At 38.5% G+C, this 16,490-nt stretch overlaps 1 protein-coding gene across 3 annotated transcripts in view; it reads left to right on the plus strand.

Annotated features, from left to right (window-relative positions):
• LOC104418188 overlaps positions 1–16,490 on the plus strand; it is a 34,221-nt gene continuing 17,731 nt past the window's right edge. The window contains exons 1-10 of one of the 3 annotated variants that reach the window (XM_018862669.2): positions 1–400; positions 558–741; positions 907–3,081; positions 5,533–5,608; positions 7,166–7,288; positions 11,061–11,310; positions 11,385–11,885; positions 11,958–12,143; positions 12,260–12,538; positions 13,915–14,550. In XM_018862669.2, coding sequence (XP_018718214.2) covers positions 567–741; positions 907–3,081; positions 5,533–5,608; positions 7,166–7,288; positions 11,061–11,310; positions 11,385–11,885; positions 11,958–12,143; positions 12,260–12,538; positions 13,915–14,550 — 4,401 coding nt within the window. In that variant the 5' untranslated portion in view covers positions 1–400; positions 558–566. Of the gene's footprint in view, positions 742–906; positions 3,082–5,532; positions 5,609–7,165; positions 7,289–11,060; positions 11,311–11,384; positions 11,886–11,957; positions 12,144–12,259; positions 12,539–13,914; positions 14,551–16,490 lie in introns of all 3 variants that reach the window. The other 2 variants (XM_018862670.2, XM_039301702.1) reach the window with 2 other exon arrangements.

Raw genomic sequence — 16,490 nt, forward strand, 5'->3', positions numbered from 1 at the left:
ACATCACCCCTTCTTCGGCGAATCGCGGAAACTTCCTCCTTCCGCCGTCCTCCTCCGCCGTCCTCCTCCGTACCAATCGCCCTCCGCGGAAAGGCCGCCGCCTCTCCCCGCCGCGCACCGCCGGGCGCGGATAAGGCGGAATCGTGGGGCGCTCCGCCGCGAGCGGTCCCCGAGCGTCGGCGCGGCAACCGACCGACCGACGGACCGACGAGACGGGAGAGAGACCGAGCGCTAGGGAGGGCAGGGCGGGCCCCGCTTCGCTTCGGCAATCGGAGCTTGCCGCCGTGGATGCTCGCTTCTTCTTGGATGAACGCCAGGTCCTTCTCCGCGCCTCCTTCGACGATCGCTCCGTTCCGTTATTCTCCCGTACCTCCGAGCTTTTGCGGCTCTTCTTAGATCCGTACGTTCTTTTTTCCCGCGCGCGCGCCGAGCGTCGGCCGTCGTGCCGCCGCGTTAACCGCCGTCCGATTGATTGCGCGGAGTAGAGAGTTGGCCGCGGGTGTAAAGAGTGTTGTTTGGCGTTTTGACGTTTTGCTCCTCCGATTGATTGGTGGCAGAGTTCCGGAATGGAGTACCCGCTCGGTGGTCATGCTCCGGCCGTGCTGCAGCTCCAGAAATGGAGCCCTCCACGGGCCGAGCTCAACCTCTCGGAGTTTCGCGAGGCTTTCATATCCCCCACGCGGCAGCTGCTGCTGCTGCTCTCGTACCAGTGCGAAGCCGCGCTCCTTCCCCTGCTTAGAGGTATCTTGTCTATGTGCATCGCGAATTTGAGCTGGGATGAGATTTGGATATGCTTTTGTTCTTTGAGTGGATTGCTAACTATGATTCTTTTTGTTATTAGGGTTCTAGAGTTCTTTCTTCCAATACAAATTGGCCTTATTTTACATTGGTGTATGTTTGCTGCAGGGGACTTGAACATCGCAAATAATTCAGAGTGCTGCGGCAATGGGACTTCTCAGGATCACGGTTTGTCACCTTCGACAGATTATAATAGGTCAAACTTAGGGAATAATTTGCCATCCACATCGGGACCAGCAACAGAATGTGATGTCAAGTTTTCTTATCGTAGTAGCTTTCCTGGAGATCATAGTTATCCATTTATTTCAGATGTAAATTCACTGGCTTGGGGTGCATGTGGTGACACCTATAGTCATCACCAGGATACTCCATTCAAGGAATTTCTTTTTGTTTCCGGGAGACAGGGGGTGACGGTTCATGCTTTTCGTCAACATAATAATTCCAGTGAAGGAACTAAATTTGTGCCAGAGTCTGAATTTGGGGAAGGAAGGTGGATGGAATGGGGCCCTTGTGCTTCGACTGCTCAAACTACAGAGCCTTCTAGCTCATCACTGGAGGTCTCTGGAAATTGCACTGAGGTAATTGAAGAAATGACGGGTGATCACAAAGGCTCAGATAAGGATGAGTCATTAAGCAACATGCTTTCAAAGAGGTGGTTGCGGTCCTTCTTTACCAGAGTTGAAACTGTGGAATTTGATGGTAAAATATGGATCCAGTTTCCTTCGGGGCTGTCCTATCCTTACTCTGCTGAGGTTGTTTCTTTTACCATTTTTGACAATAATTTCTCATCTCCTGATGCTGTTTCCAATGGTCATTATGTTGGAGACGCCAAAGATATTCAACCTGAAACAGTTCTTGATCCACTTGATGATGCATCTGTAAATTCCAGCCCTAAATTTCAGTCGGATAGATTATCCAATTTTTTAGGTGTTGGCCTTGACTGTCACTATAGTTGTTCCAAAATTTTCTCCAGCAATTCACATTACTTGATTGGGTTTGTCTTAACATCAGAAGATTATAGTTCAATTAGCAGTAGTGGTGCCACTAAAAGATTGGGGAGCAGAACTTTCATTGTTGTTCTCAGAGTAGCTTCTTTGGGAATTGAGTGGGTTTCCTCAGTAAGGCTTGGGGAACATTTAACCTTGGACCTGCCAGGAGTGTGGACAGACTTTTGCTTTTCTGATAGTCTAGTTGTTTGCCTTGCTGCTTCCGGCTTGATATCTTTTTATGTGGCAATATCTGGTGAGTATGTGAGAAGCTTAGATATCATGCAAGCTTGCGGAGTAAGTTCTCAGTTGAGCTCCTTTCAGCAAGAAAATATCCACCTGGGCAGAAAACCACAGGTCAAACCAGTTGAGACTTTTGAAGAGTTGACCCATCAAAGCAGTCGTCTTAATGTCAAAAGGAAGTTTACAAGGCTAGTTGCTGCTTCTTACACATCTCTACTAGCTGCAGTTGATGAAAATGGTGTGACATATGTAGTATCTGCTGCCGATTTCTTACCAGCTGAACACTATTTGAGTGCACTGCTTCCGCCACTTATTCATGAGTTGGGGATACTAGTTGGGTGGGAGGTTGGTGGTTTTGATATAGGGCATTCGTTGGTTTATCCTGGTGTTTCAAGAATGCAACATGGAAACAAGGGAAGTAAGGAGCTTCAGAAATACCAGAACTGGTATTTGAGTGGGATGAGAAGTGAGCAGGACTCATCTTTGACTGGATCTGCCACTTCGATGAAAACATATGAGAGTTCTCAGGGCTTAAACTTAAAATCAAAGTGCAGGCGCACAGTCTTTCTTCCCACGGATGGTTTTAAAGCAGATGACTGCATATGTTTGTCTCCTCTGGGAATCACTAGGCTAGCTAAAAAGCACATGTTGAAGCAAGATGGTTGCCAAGTTATGCATTGTAATCTTCAAGTGGATTTTGCTGTTTGTAATGACCAGTGTATGAATACAAAGACCAAGCCCTTCAATCTCCAAGTGGGTGAAGGGGGTTTCTTTGGAGAAGCAGTTGGATGCACTTTCCAGGGATGCCTGTATTTGGTGACACAGCATGGACTTTCAGTAGTTCTTCCCTCAACTTCAGTTTCACCAAATAGGCTTCCTAAATCTATAGGATATAAGTTCAGAAGTAATGATGGAGGCGCTCTAGATGAAGCTGGTAATCACTTGGGAATTGAAGAAAGATACCGGCTTTGGTCACCTTGGAAACTTGACGTTTTAGATAGAGTCATTCTCTGTGAGGGCCCAAGAGTGGCGGATTGCTTATGCTTAGAGAATGGTGAGGTTCATATTCTTTCATGCTTTCTTTTAGCTTGAAGGACTACATTATGTTTCATTACTTCGTAGTGGTTGTGAGATCTACAATTGCTGGTTGTTCCTTGTAATTGCATCTGCAGTCTGGACATTGGCCAAGTTTTCTTCATTAGTTCTACTATTGATTTGGCAATCTGTCCTTTGGCTATTGTATTTGGATAAGCATCTTGATTGTGATTGGATATGTCAGAAGTGCTTCTTTTCTGTCATTTTGTTGACTGGTTAAACCCAACTTAGCAGGAGCTGTGAACATGAATGCTAGCTATGTTGTGGCAAATCTTTCTGAAGAAAATCTGTGACACCTGTTAAAATATTGCGAAAGAACGTAGCCAATGACAGTGAATATGACATGTATCAGCATTGTGGATCATTAGCTGTGCTAAAGCATGGAGATAAGGGAATAGCAATAGGTGCACAAGCTTATACACTAGCATCATTGTGCATGTGATCTAACTTCACATATACATTCCATAAGTACACACAAGAATCCTAATTATATATCTCTTAATCAATGTGGATGTGTTACCACTTCACACACTTTGATATGAACTATTAAGTTTTTAACTGGAATGGAAACTAGCTGGAATTAATACGAGATCTGAGTTTATTGGAGCACACTAGTAGGGGGGTCCTTTTGTTCTTAGTTGGCTGTTGATATATCAAATTGCCAATGCCATGAAAACCATGTTTTGGCATTTTATGCTCTGTCAGCAGTAGCCATTTCTTTGGGCCTTGAATTTATATACACCGTGTTTATTTGGACTTGAACATTAGTTGATCTGGTATTTCTATGTGGAGCATGTCTTCACAGCCTGAAATTGTTTGTCTCGAGAGGACTGTATGTAGACATGAAAGCTTGATATAATTACAATTGTAGAATAATCGAAGTAATTTACCTATGAAAAAATGTTTTGCACTGGGCTTCCGACTCTTTTATTCAAATATATTTGGCATTGATATTTTCATCCTATTGACAGTAGGCTGAAGCTGAACTTAATACTGTGAGAGGAATAGGCTGAGCTGGATGTGACCGTGTTATTGCTGCTTCTTTATCATCATTTACTTTCTTCTGAGGATCTTTTATCTTTATGTTTTATTTTCTTTTTGAGCTACACAATCGTCATCACGAGCACTAAGATTAATCAATGACCGAAGTCTGCCACTTCAGACAGAAGGTCCAATGGCTCTTTTTTTTTTTTTTTTTTTTTTGACTTCTGGATAGGAGTGGTATACTTAGGAGAAAAGCTCCTGGTTTTATAGTAGAAAATTTTAGCAAGTCATATTGGAAGGTCCATCGTTTTCCTTTTAGCTTTGGAGGCTGTTGTTTTCCCTCTTTTTTTGTCCCTGATGACTCTTTATCGTTCATATAAATTAAATGATTCCTGGTGACTTAGTTACCAGTGACAAAGAAAAGTTCTGTCAAGGATGCAAACCCCAGCCACCCCTTAAAAACACAAATAAAGTAAAGAAAGGAAAAATGACGCAGATCTGCCCGCCCGGGGGGTGGTTTGTGTTGGTGTTATATTGAATATTGCAGGAGATGTATTTTCAGATTGCAGTTGGTTTGAGGGGGTTTTTAGTGGCTTATTATTATGGCAGATGTGTAACATGGTTATCTTGTTAGTCAAGAATAAGATCCTGATATTCAAACTTTTAAGCAGTGAACTGGTTAAATCCAAGGACCTGGCCTGTCACAAGCTGTAAAAGCAATTCCAAATGAGCCAAATATATTTAAAATAATTGAAGTATATTGGAAGACGAATGATATTTCATGTTGAAGGAAGGGGTTTAGCTTAAAAGCATTAGATGAGTTGATAGATTTGATCAAATCTAGCATATTCTGTGTACTTTTAGTACTTTAATTTGATCAAATTTGGACTATTTGAAATTCCTGTTACCAAATGAAACTGAACATGTCTTGTATGAGTCGCAGTCTGAAAAAGAAAATGAAGATGAAAAATATTTGAAAGGTCAGTGCTTCTATATTTTTTAGTATGACATTTACATAATTATTTTAACCTTGATGTGATAAGAACAACTACATTCACATTCAAAAGGCTTATTTGTGAATATTATTTGAAATCTTTTGATGTTTAATTATGTGCTATAGTGTCATACAGATAGTAATAGAAAAAAATTCCTTATGTTTGGTTGACAAAATAGTGCTTGGATAGGAAATTAACAATACTCAAGACTTGTGCATCTCTTTGGCCTTCAACCTGTTTGTTATAAAGTGTGGTCCCTAATTTGCCAATTGTTGTTTGTTGGAAAATAATATATCATACACATGTTCTTTTGCCTTTTATGATCATATCATCTACTTCTTTGTAGTCATTTCACTATGATCAGTTGTTACTCCTTTCTTTTTTCTCAAGTATTTCGGATTCCTAGCGGTGAATGGTGCTTGTCTTGGCAGGATGGGACCTAAAAGTTTCTCGAATACGTCAATTACAACTAGCATTGGACTATTTGAAATTTGATGAAATAGAGAGGTAATATTCTGAAGTTTCTTTATGAAATTGTATGTCACTCCTTAATTTATGTCATGGTTTTGGTGTAGAAAATTTTGAATATTTTTCTACTTTGCTATGTTGTTTGCCTGTTTTAATTGGTGGAACGTGCTAGTGTTTTTTTAGCATGTATACTTTTAGTCTCACATCATGTTGACAATACGTATAATTTGTTCCATTGTTATTCATGTTGAGAAGAAGACTACATATACTTAACCATTGAGAACGACTGATTGACTTAAATGACGTGTCCTTTGGTTCCTCATTTCCCATCACCAAAATTAAGTGATCTTGCTTCTTTATAAATTATGGGTCTCACTATCTTTTTAACCACACATATTGATTGACATGCCTTCGAGCCTTTGTCATACTGCCAGCCTTAGCATGTAGTGTAGTAATGTATAATATACATGTCTTTCCTTTATCTAAGAACTTCAGCTTTTGGAACAAATGGTTCCATATTCAATTCCCTTTTGTTTGAGGGGTTTGGTCAGGTCAAACCTAGGAGATGATGGTTTAGTGTTCTTCAAATTAGACATTTGACCACATGGAGATAATTTGATGTCCAGTTGCGATGAATTGTACCAGAAACGACTGATCTTCTCTTAAGTTGAGGTGGGGCTGGGAATTTGCAAAGGCAGGCAGACACTCCATGATGTTTTTGGAATGGATGTCTTAGTAATGGAGTCTAACTGACTTATTTGTCATATCTATGTATTGTTTCTATGCATTGATTTTCTCTTTTCTTCAGGGATGTAATTGGCTTCATAGACATGGTAGATTCTCTTGTGAATGAGTTCTTATTTGATCTTTGAGCTCTTTGGAATGCCATCATTTAAGCACAGTTTGCAGTCCATCCTTATATTTATCCATCCCATATCTGTAGGGCAATGACTCCACTATTAGCCAGCAAGCCTTCATCATGGTGCCCTTTAATGACATTTATCTTTTTACTGATCAAAAGTAGAGTATACATTTGTCAATGGATTAGTCATTCATATCCCTCAAAATATTCGAATCTGTTTGTCATTACTGTTATTAGGGAATAGCTTTTGCTTTCTGCAAGTCCATAGAGATTATAAGAGCTAAATCAAGATGTTAATGGTCTTTATTGCCATTTTCAATATTTGGTCAATTCGAAAAATGTACTAGTTGGCTGCAGTTCATCGTTCTCTGTCATGAATGAATCAAGTGGATGGGTTATTACCGAAAATTATGTCAAATCCGGTTTATAAGAGTAAAAGATGTACTTGGAAACGTGATCACATAATTGCTACAAGTATGGGAAACTTGAATCAAAATTTAGATGTTTCTAGCATATAAACAAGCATGGAACATGAGCAGATAATACTGGCTGTTTTGTGTCACAGAAAGTCAGACTTCATCAGAACTCTTTTTTCCAAGTTAAAAAAAAACTATCTAAAAGTTGAATATTTTTAATGGTAGAGTTGACTCTACAGTTTTTGATTTACTCAATTTTGACAATGATATTTCTGTTTCCTTTTTCTGACTCTCTCTTATTTTTTGCTGGATGACTAGATCCCTAGATATGCTTGTGGGCGTCGATCTCTCGGAAGCAGGCATTTTGAGAATAATCTTCCAGGCTGCTTTTTTGATGTATGGAAAAGTTGGCAGTGATACTGATGTAGCTGTGGCATCAAAGTAAGACTTCATTTTCGGTTCATCTTTTCCATGGTTATACAATTACATAGAAACTACAATATTCCAGAATACCATTGTTAGAGGCCCTAATTTACTTCCTAATGGAAGTGCTGCAGTCATCTTATTTATGCATTTCTATTCTAGGTCATCACTTCTACAGACAATAATAAGTACAGTTTCACCTAACCTGCTGAAAGTTGATCAAGATTTCTGCATAAATCTATCAGAATATCCATATCATAATTAAACACCCGTCTCAAAAATTTGCTAGAGAATGGGTCATGTCAAGTGAAAGAACTTGAACTATAGGAACAGGAAGTTGTATCTTCTCCCTTATCCTGCCCAGAGCATGAGGAGAATGGCGGGGCCTTGCTTCTCTGCGAAACACAAAACTCATTGGCAGGTCCCACTTTAATGTATTTGGATGTAGCTTTCAAATGAACTTTGGCTGGTCTGTTAGTTGCTGCTACTGATGCTGTAAAGGACAAGGGAAAGAAGGAATTACATCTCATTGTTTGTCATAATGATCAAAATTCTTGCTGGGAGAATACTTCTGTTATACAGGATTAATAAATTCCCTAAAGCGGTATTACAGAACTGTTAACCCTTATATCAGTTTCAAGAATGTTGACCAATTTTGAAACCTTTTTTAAACCAAAAGCATAAGGACAGTATTGATCTTTCTTTAGTTTGTGGAATTTCCATATTTTCAGTGAGTGACCACATAGTAACAGGAAGGTCCAGAGTTTGCTAGCCATTAGAAAAGGGCATTTATAAGGGTTTTTTTTTTTTTTTTTTAAATAAAATAAATTTTGATAGATAAAGTTAAATTTTAGGGCAGTAAGGGGCCGCAAACCCATGTGCATAAGGAGTCCAAGAAAAGAAGGCTGAAGCCATTACAAAACAGCTCTGAAAACCAAAAGAGAGAGCTCAAATACAAGATTATCATCAACTATATTAACCAAGGCATTTACATCCACATGTAGGTTTCCTCTATACCAAAAGTGTGTTACTTTGAGCTAATTTTTAATAAAAATAGAGATGGAAGATTATGGTGCGTTTGGTAACTTTTCTGTTCAAATATTGTTCCAGGAAACACAAATAGAAAAAACTATTTCTGTTCCGGGGAATAATTTTTGAACAGAAGAACACGTTTAGTAAACTTGTATAATTTTTTTGTTTCTTTTAATTTTTTAATATTTTTATTTTATTTTTCTTTTTTTCTTTTTTCTTCCTTTTGGCCGGTTGCCAGCCTCGGCCATAGTCGGCGACTGGCTGACGAGGGCCAGCAGCCTCACCGGGCCACTGCCAGGTTGGTGTTGCATGGTGGTGGCTTGGCCAGGCTGAGCCTTGCTAGCCAGCATGAGGTTGGCCTCGCCGGGGGCCGGCGATGCTCCGGCGAGGTCGCTGGCCCTCGGCGGCCATGGCCGAGGCTAGCGATTGGCCAAGGAAAAAAGAAGAAAAGAAAGAGAAGGAAAAATAGGAGAGAGATTGTTTCTCGGAAGTGTTCCGGGAACAAAAATAGATTTTTTGTTCCCAATAACAAAAGTGTAAACAAACGTGTTTTTGTCTTTTTTTGTTCCCCGGAACAAAAGAGCAGAAATTGTGTTTCGGGGAACAAAAAAAGAACACAAACAAACAGACCCTTACTCTCCATCAAAAGTATCTTGTTCCACTCCTTCCAAATCAACCAAGAAGCAGAGAGAAGAATTGAGGCTTGAGGCGATCCTTCTTTTCTTCTGGTAATGAATAACGTGCCAAGCCTAATTTCTTGCTCGATGGAACCTCCAATAACAGAAGATAACCTGGTGCAAGTATGAGAAACTGTCCAAACCATTTTCTTCCAAATAACAATTAAGGACTTCACGACATTTAGGGTGTGTATGGTAACATTTCTGTTATTGGGAAAAATTTCTATTTAGAAATAGTTTTTTCTATTCTATTCCCTAGATGAGTTTTTGAGTAGAAGAATGCATTGGTATGAACCTAAAATTTCTATATTCGGAATAGAAAAAGAACAGAAATTTTGGTACGTCGCTAATTTTTTTTTTTTGTGACGTGGAATTTTTTTAATAATTTTCTGAGATTTTTCTTTTTTTTCTTTTGAATTTTTTCTTTTTCTTTTCTTTTCTTTTTCTTCCTTCTTCCTCCTCTAGCCAGTTGCTGGGCCTCAACGATGGCCAGCAAGGTCGACCTTGGGGCCTCGAGCAAGGCTTCACCTATGGTGGTTGGGCAAGGTTGAGCCTCATCGGTGCCTAGGCAAGGCTGAACTTGTTGCCCGTTGTCTTTGGTCAGTTGTTAGCCATCGCTGAGGCCCGACAACTAGCTAGAGGAGGAAGAAGAAGGAAGGAAAAAAAGAACAGAAAAAAAAAAGAAAAGGAAATGTGCTTGTTTCAGCAATTGTTCTTGATAACAAAAAAGTAGATTCTTTTTACTTCTTGTTTCTATTCCAAATCTATTTCGTGGCCACTTTTCTATTTTAGAAATAGAAAAATTAACTGACATACACGAAGGGATTTGTTTTTTTGAGGAAAAAAGAACCAAAAAAACAAAGAAATAGAAACATTACCAAAAACGCCTTTATTAGCTTCTCTCGTGAACAAGAAAACTACACTACGATGAAGCTGGACATATCTACATTGCTTTTTAATAAGCTTATACTGTTTGCCAAGCATGTTCCGAGGAATTTGGAGTCGTGATTGATTCATTTTGTTGAAAGAAAAGGGAAAATAGAATAAATCTATCCTGAACGTGGGATATGGTCGGCTTATTTGAAGGGACTAAAATTTGATTGTTTTCCTGTACTAGGACATGCCTATGGATATGCTTGATTTATCTGTAGAGGACTGCATCCTACTAAGAAACTTTTTATTTATTTTTTGTCGAAATATAGTAAAAAGTACGTAAAGGTACATGTTCATAGATGCATCACATGAAAGTATAATGGTTATATCCATTTAGAGACATTGAGCTAGAGGTTCTACTTCGAAATGTATCATATTAGTCTGATCGATTTCTAGGGGAAGGAGTGTGTGGTTTGGTATCCTGATAAACTTTGTCTTTCAGGGCACCATGTTATTTTTCTTAATGGTTATGCTGACCTATTGGCTACACTTTTTTTGTCTACCATATTGATTACTATCATGTGTCAAAATCAGTTTTAAGAATTGGATTTCTCATTTATGTACAGATGTCCCATCACATGGAGACTTCTTTCTTGGAAAAATATTTCAATTGTGCACATATGATGGAGCCCTTTACCTTTGATATGTTGATATGATCACTTAAATTGTCAATGGCATTCGAATTTCTGATACTTCCTTCTGGAAGAGATTCAATTGGTTGTGTTCCAAGTGAGGCAAGAACGTACTTCCAGATGGCTTGTGCTTATTTATTGAATTTCTCATTTATCAAGTTGTCATTTCAAGGGGAATCAATTGATTAAAGCAAAACTGGTAAAAATTGACTCAGCCAAAATATTCTCACTTGTAGGTGTAATGCATTATTAGCACACAAGAGACCTTTCAAGTTGCATTGCTGTGCATCATAGTGTGGTTATATCATTATCATGATTATTTTTCACCTTGATTTAAGCTTGGAAGAAAAAACTTATGCTTTTCTTTGGAAGGTCCTTTTTTTCAGATTATGCTTTTGATTGGTCAGACAATGTAAAGGGTTTATGCTGCAACTTGTATGTTTTCTTAAAGGCTTTCCTCATTTTGTCATTGTTTAGTGCATAATTGGGGCTGTCCTTATCTTGAATTTATGACAGGCTTCTTGCATTGGCTTCTTCCTTCGCTACCAAACTGATTCGAACATGTGGTTTGCCACAGCAGAAGAAACATGCTTACTTCTTTGAGGGCTGTGACAGTGAAGTACTTCCTCCCTCCCCTCTAGTGGAGGAAGTGCAAAGTGAAATAAAAAAAATGAAAAGGCTTAATGAAATGGCATATTTTCTGGAGATCATTCGGAATTTGCAAGGACAACTTGCTGCAAAATTTCAAAGGCCGGGCCAAGGATTGGTATGATATGCTTATGCTTGTTCTGATTTCTTTATATAGATGTTTGTGGCTAATAATTATGTCAATTTCTACAGGTGGATGTAGGGGAAGCATTGAGTTTGGTGGATGCAGAGCCATCTACTGATGAATCTGGACTTTCAGTTGCCCCAGCAAATTCGATGTCCCTTACAGCATCTAACCACCATGATGTTTCTCTACCGGTTAAAGTCCTGGGTTTTCGAAATAATGAGAATCTGGCTTTGACAGTGAACTCTTTGGATTCTGGAGTACTCACGAATTTAGATGACTCACATGATACATCTTCCATTGTACCCCGAGTGGTTGAGGGAAACATCCCTAGAAGGAATCTTCTTCCCTTGGAAAATCCCAATGAGATGGTGAGACGGTGGAAAATGGACAATCTTGATCTTAAGACTGTGGTCAGAGATGCTCTTTTTTCCGGCCGCCTCCCCTTAGCCGTTCTTCAGTTGCACCTCCATCAGTCAATAGATCTGATTGGTGAGAATGAGCATTATGATACTTTCAATGAAGTTCGTGAAGTTGGGAGGGCTATTGCATATGACTTGTTTCTTAAGGTAAGTAGGTAATGAATTTTCTCATAAGGTAAATATTTTTGTCATTGCATTACAATGAAACACGGTTAACAGGGTGAAACAAGACATGCTGTAGCAACGCTTCAAAAGCTTGGAGAAGACATAAAAACCTGTTTGAAGGAATTACTTTTTGGCACCGTGAGGAGATCTCTCCGAGTACAGATTGCGGAGGAGATGGACAGATGTGGTTATTTGCGAGGCAGTGAGTTGAAGATATTGGAAACTATAGCGTTAATTGAGGTATTAGGCATTTTTCATTCTGGAAATCCTTTATCTAAAGGCATTGCAGCATATATAATTTTGCTATTTTTTTTCTTTGCTCTAATATCTTTCTTTGTCTTGTGGCGGTCTGACAGAGGCTATATCCCAGCAGTTGTTTCTGGAAAACATTTCTTGGCCGGAGGGGCCAAATGGAGAGTGCAGCGGAGCAAATTAATATGCAATTGTTGCTCTCACCTATGTTCACTAATATTACCATTGAGTGCGGTGAGATTGATGGAGCTGTCATAGGTTCATGGGTAAATTTCGTTGGTAATTCTTTAGATCCTTTGGTTAATGAAGAGAGTGTTCATGGTGGATATTGGGCTGCTGCAGCTGCTTGGTCTAGCATCTGGGATCAGAAAACCATTGATCGGGTGAGTCATTTTTTTTTGGTTGTAAGTTTATGTTAGATGCATTGTCTTTTCTTTTTCTGTCATTGTCTTTATTCAAAACAGGGCATGTTAGTTGAATCAAAAGTTAAAAAAGGAATGCCACTTGGTGTGATATTTGGTTTTCTTGAGCATTCCCATTTTATATAAATAATCACAATGAATATTTCTTGATTTTTTTCCTGCTGTGCTTAAACTTAATTGCTTCCCCAAAATTTATAGTCTGCCTAGGAATTGTTTACTAGGCATAATGTTACTATCTTCATTCCTGACCTGGTAGGCTCAATTTTAATTCTTCACTTTTGCTCATTTTGTTTCTATAGTGAGATCTAATTGTTGGAAATATCTTTAAATATATGAGATTATCCTACATATCTCTGCCGTTGACTGTAGGTTTGATGTTGGTGTGGACTTTTTCTGTAGCAGAATGTTCTTATTCATTTCTTTCTTCTCTGATCTTTTTATGGTTAGCTGATGACATCATGCACTGTGGTCTGTCTTTTCAGCTTCTTCTGTCCCACTTTTGCTAAAATGTTCATATATCTTTCCATCAAGTGTTTTGAATAGCTGACTTACTACCATGAAAGCTCAAAGCCTCACTTCATGCCTTTGAGTTTCTTGTCTTGCTTGTAGTCTGTTACTAGAGCTGGCAAAGGCAAATTAATGCACTTATTCAAAAACTCTGGTCTTTTGTTTGTTATTTGATTTAGCTTTTATCATTGTGGGGATATTTATGTTTAATTTGATAAAAAACATACAGAAAATACAGATGCTATTCTCTATAGCTTGTGTTGCAAATTTACCTGGCTTCCATTCAAAATTTAATTCTGATAGCCTTTTCATCTCTTTTGTTCCAAGAGGCTTGCGAGTCAAATTGTCTCTCCATATGCCTTTGCTTTATTAGAGAATTTGAACTAATTTAATTCTTGGCTTTTTTCAGCAGTGATTTTCACTGGTAATGTGATTATAGTTGTCCTTCCACCACTGTCATTGCTTTAAAAAGGTTTCCTGTTATTCATACATGGAGATGATTGATCTTGTTTTTGATGGTTGACAAGGCTGATCGGATTCTGGATCAGTCCTTTCTCTTGGGTTTTCATGTATTGAAATTAAGTTCTGAGAACCATTTTGTTGCGTTTCTTTTGTTTCACTGCTTTAAAGGAGAACAGGAACTAATAGAGCTTTTGGGTTTCTTAGTTTGTGATTCTCATTGGACTTATGATGGTGATTTCCATCTCTATTATTGCTTTTATGTCGTTTCATAAGAACATAGTGGATCTTGTTTTGATGGTTGACATGGCTGATTAACATCTTGGATTTAGTATATTCAGTCTGAGGATGACTTTGTTACCCTTGTACAGATTGTACTTGATCAGCCTTTTGTGATGGGGGTTCATTGTCTTTGGGACTCGCAACTTGAGTACCACATCTCCCATAATGAATGGGAGGAGGTTGCCAGACTGTTGGACTTGATGCCTTCATCTGCAGTATGTGACGGAAGACTCCAAATCACTTCTCATGATTTGCAGCCTTGCACTACAGATGGATATAGCAAGCAAGTTTCTTACCACGTTGATGATTTATTCTCTCCCGATGAAATCGACGACCCCTACATCAATGTACCAGGTGTTAAGATTTTCAGGTTTTCAGCAGATATGATGTGTTCTATGTGGGTAAAAATGCTCCTTGAGCCTGAGCTTGCAAAAAGGTTTATTTTCTTAAGAGAGTACTGGGAAGACACATGTAACATAGTGTCTCTCCTGGCTCGTTCGAGCTTCATTACAAGAAAGTATCATGCCCCATTAGAGAGTGGACCATCAAATGTTAATGCCTCCAGTGCCGGAGAAACTTGTCTTACTGATTCTAGTCAAAATTTGCATAAGGTCATCGCACGTTATTGTGCTCAGTACAGCTTGCCGGATTTTCTGGACCTTTATCTTGATCATCACATGCTTGGTTTGGATAGTGAATCCCTCAATCCATTGCTGGAAGCTGTTGTAAGTTTTCTCACATCCAGTGAGTGCTACTGGTCCTCATTTTAATTTTCTTATTTACAAATAGACCCAGTCTGCATCTTTTGAAGTGCTTTTTTTGTTTTTTGTTTGCATGACTTAATAAATCTTTTCAACCAATTTGACATCGAATATAACTTTGTCAAAGAAACCTTGGACGGTTGCTTGTAATGAAGTATGATGTACTGGGTGATGGCACCTTAGTTACTGCTATAATCATGTCACTATCTGACGGAGAAGTATAATAGATCTGAGTCAATGTATTAGTTGCTAGGTCATCCCAGATCATGGTATATGCACTCGTTTTTACATTGACTAGATTTCTTTTGCACTTTTTTTGGGAGAGGACAAAGAGATAAGGAAAGGAAGATTTTGACAATTTGAATGATTTTGGAAAGAAAATTGATCCCTCCTTATGTGCAGAGACTGCAGAGATGAAATTGAGTCGAAATCTGAAAGGATTGTGGGAGAGAGTTTATCACTTAATAAGTAAGGAAAATTTGAAGAAGAAAATGCATGAAATTTCTATAATTACCATAGCTGTGACTTTCTTTTCATTGCATAACGAGTAGTTTTCAACTTACAAACTATTTGGATTTAATCTTCACTTTCTTTCTCTGTTTTCTTCTGTCCAAATCTTAAAAGGGAGAGTTATCTTCTATCCTGCTCGCTTTGTCATTTCTTCCCCTTCATTTAGTGTTCTCCTTATTCATGCTGTCAATTTGGATGTTGCCAGCCTTATTGCTTACTCTTCAGGGACTTATTAGAATTTATTTTTTAAATATTGTTGACAATAAGCCAAAAGAGGGAGATTATCATGTTGAGTTCTTGGATGCTTTCATTGGCTACCTCTGTTTTGTAGAAAGAATAGCTTATAGCTAGAGCGCACTTTGAAACTGTGTGCATGAATATAGTTTCATTAGAATAAATCTTCTATTATAATAGTTGACCAACTTAATTATAGATGGTTTGCCAAGTTTTGGTTTCAGCATTAGATGATGGGATGGTGAAGTCTTGACTGATTGTAGACGTCAAATAATCAGGTGAATTTGGCAGGCAAGCGGTATCATAACCTTCTAGAAGTGCTTCTAGTTTTTGTCTGCAATCAGAATAGCAACTCTCAAGCTAGACAAGCTCTTCTCTTTGTCATTTTGGTCTTCTGAGTTAACTGTCAGTTTGTTAGCTATTACCTTATAAATCATATAAATTCTTGAAGACTTTTCTGGAATTGGGTGAGATAGATGAGAGAAATTCTAGACATGGAGCTTAAGTGGGATGATAATATGATTGTTAAGTCCTGATTTATGAACACGATATGATCTAATCGATGTCTAGATTTCTGGTGATAACCTGCTTGTCAATCTTGTGACATTTTGGGTAACATAATTTGATTGAGAAGCCAGTAAGATAGCGAACTATATGAATTTGCATTATTGTAGTAATAAGAGGGTTACGATATCTTCATTGGATAAACTTTTCGTGCTTTTCATAGTGCTATTACTGCCGACTGATCTTTTTTGCCTTTCTGTTCTTATCTATCTGTCAGGAAAATCTGTTATGGAAGTTCATTTCTGAAAATATTGACGTAGATGCACCCAAAATCATTGGGAATCCCATGGAGTTTCAGAAAAAAAATGAGCATTTTAGACTCTCTTTACTTTCGTAACACTGAGATTTGGAACATCATGGATAATGCAGCAACTTAGTTTTAGCTATTACTCAATAAGATAAGGTTTAACTTATTTCTTGAGGAGAGACTCTGGTGCCTATATATGGCCCATGTTCCCTTTTCTTCTTTATAGCTCAAAATATTGCCAGAATAATTTGACTACTTAACTCTTGGGCATCCCTTGTTACGTTGTGGATCCTTACATGATCTACAGGGTTCAAGAGTTCTTAATGTCATGCTTTAGTTGTAGGGTCAC

Source organism: Eucalyptus grandis, chromosome 9 (assembly GCF_016545825.1).
Source record: "Eucalyptus grandis isolate ANBG69807.140 chromosome 9, ASM1654582v1, whole genome shotgun sequence".
Classification (NCBI taxonomy): domain Eukaryota; kingdom Viridiplantae; phylum Streptophyta; class Magnoliopsida; order Myrtales; family Myrtaceae; genus Eucalyptus; species Eucalyptus grandis.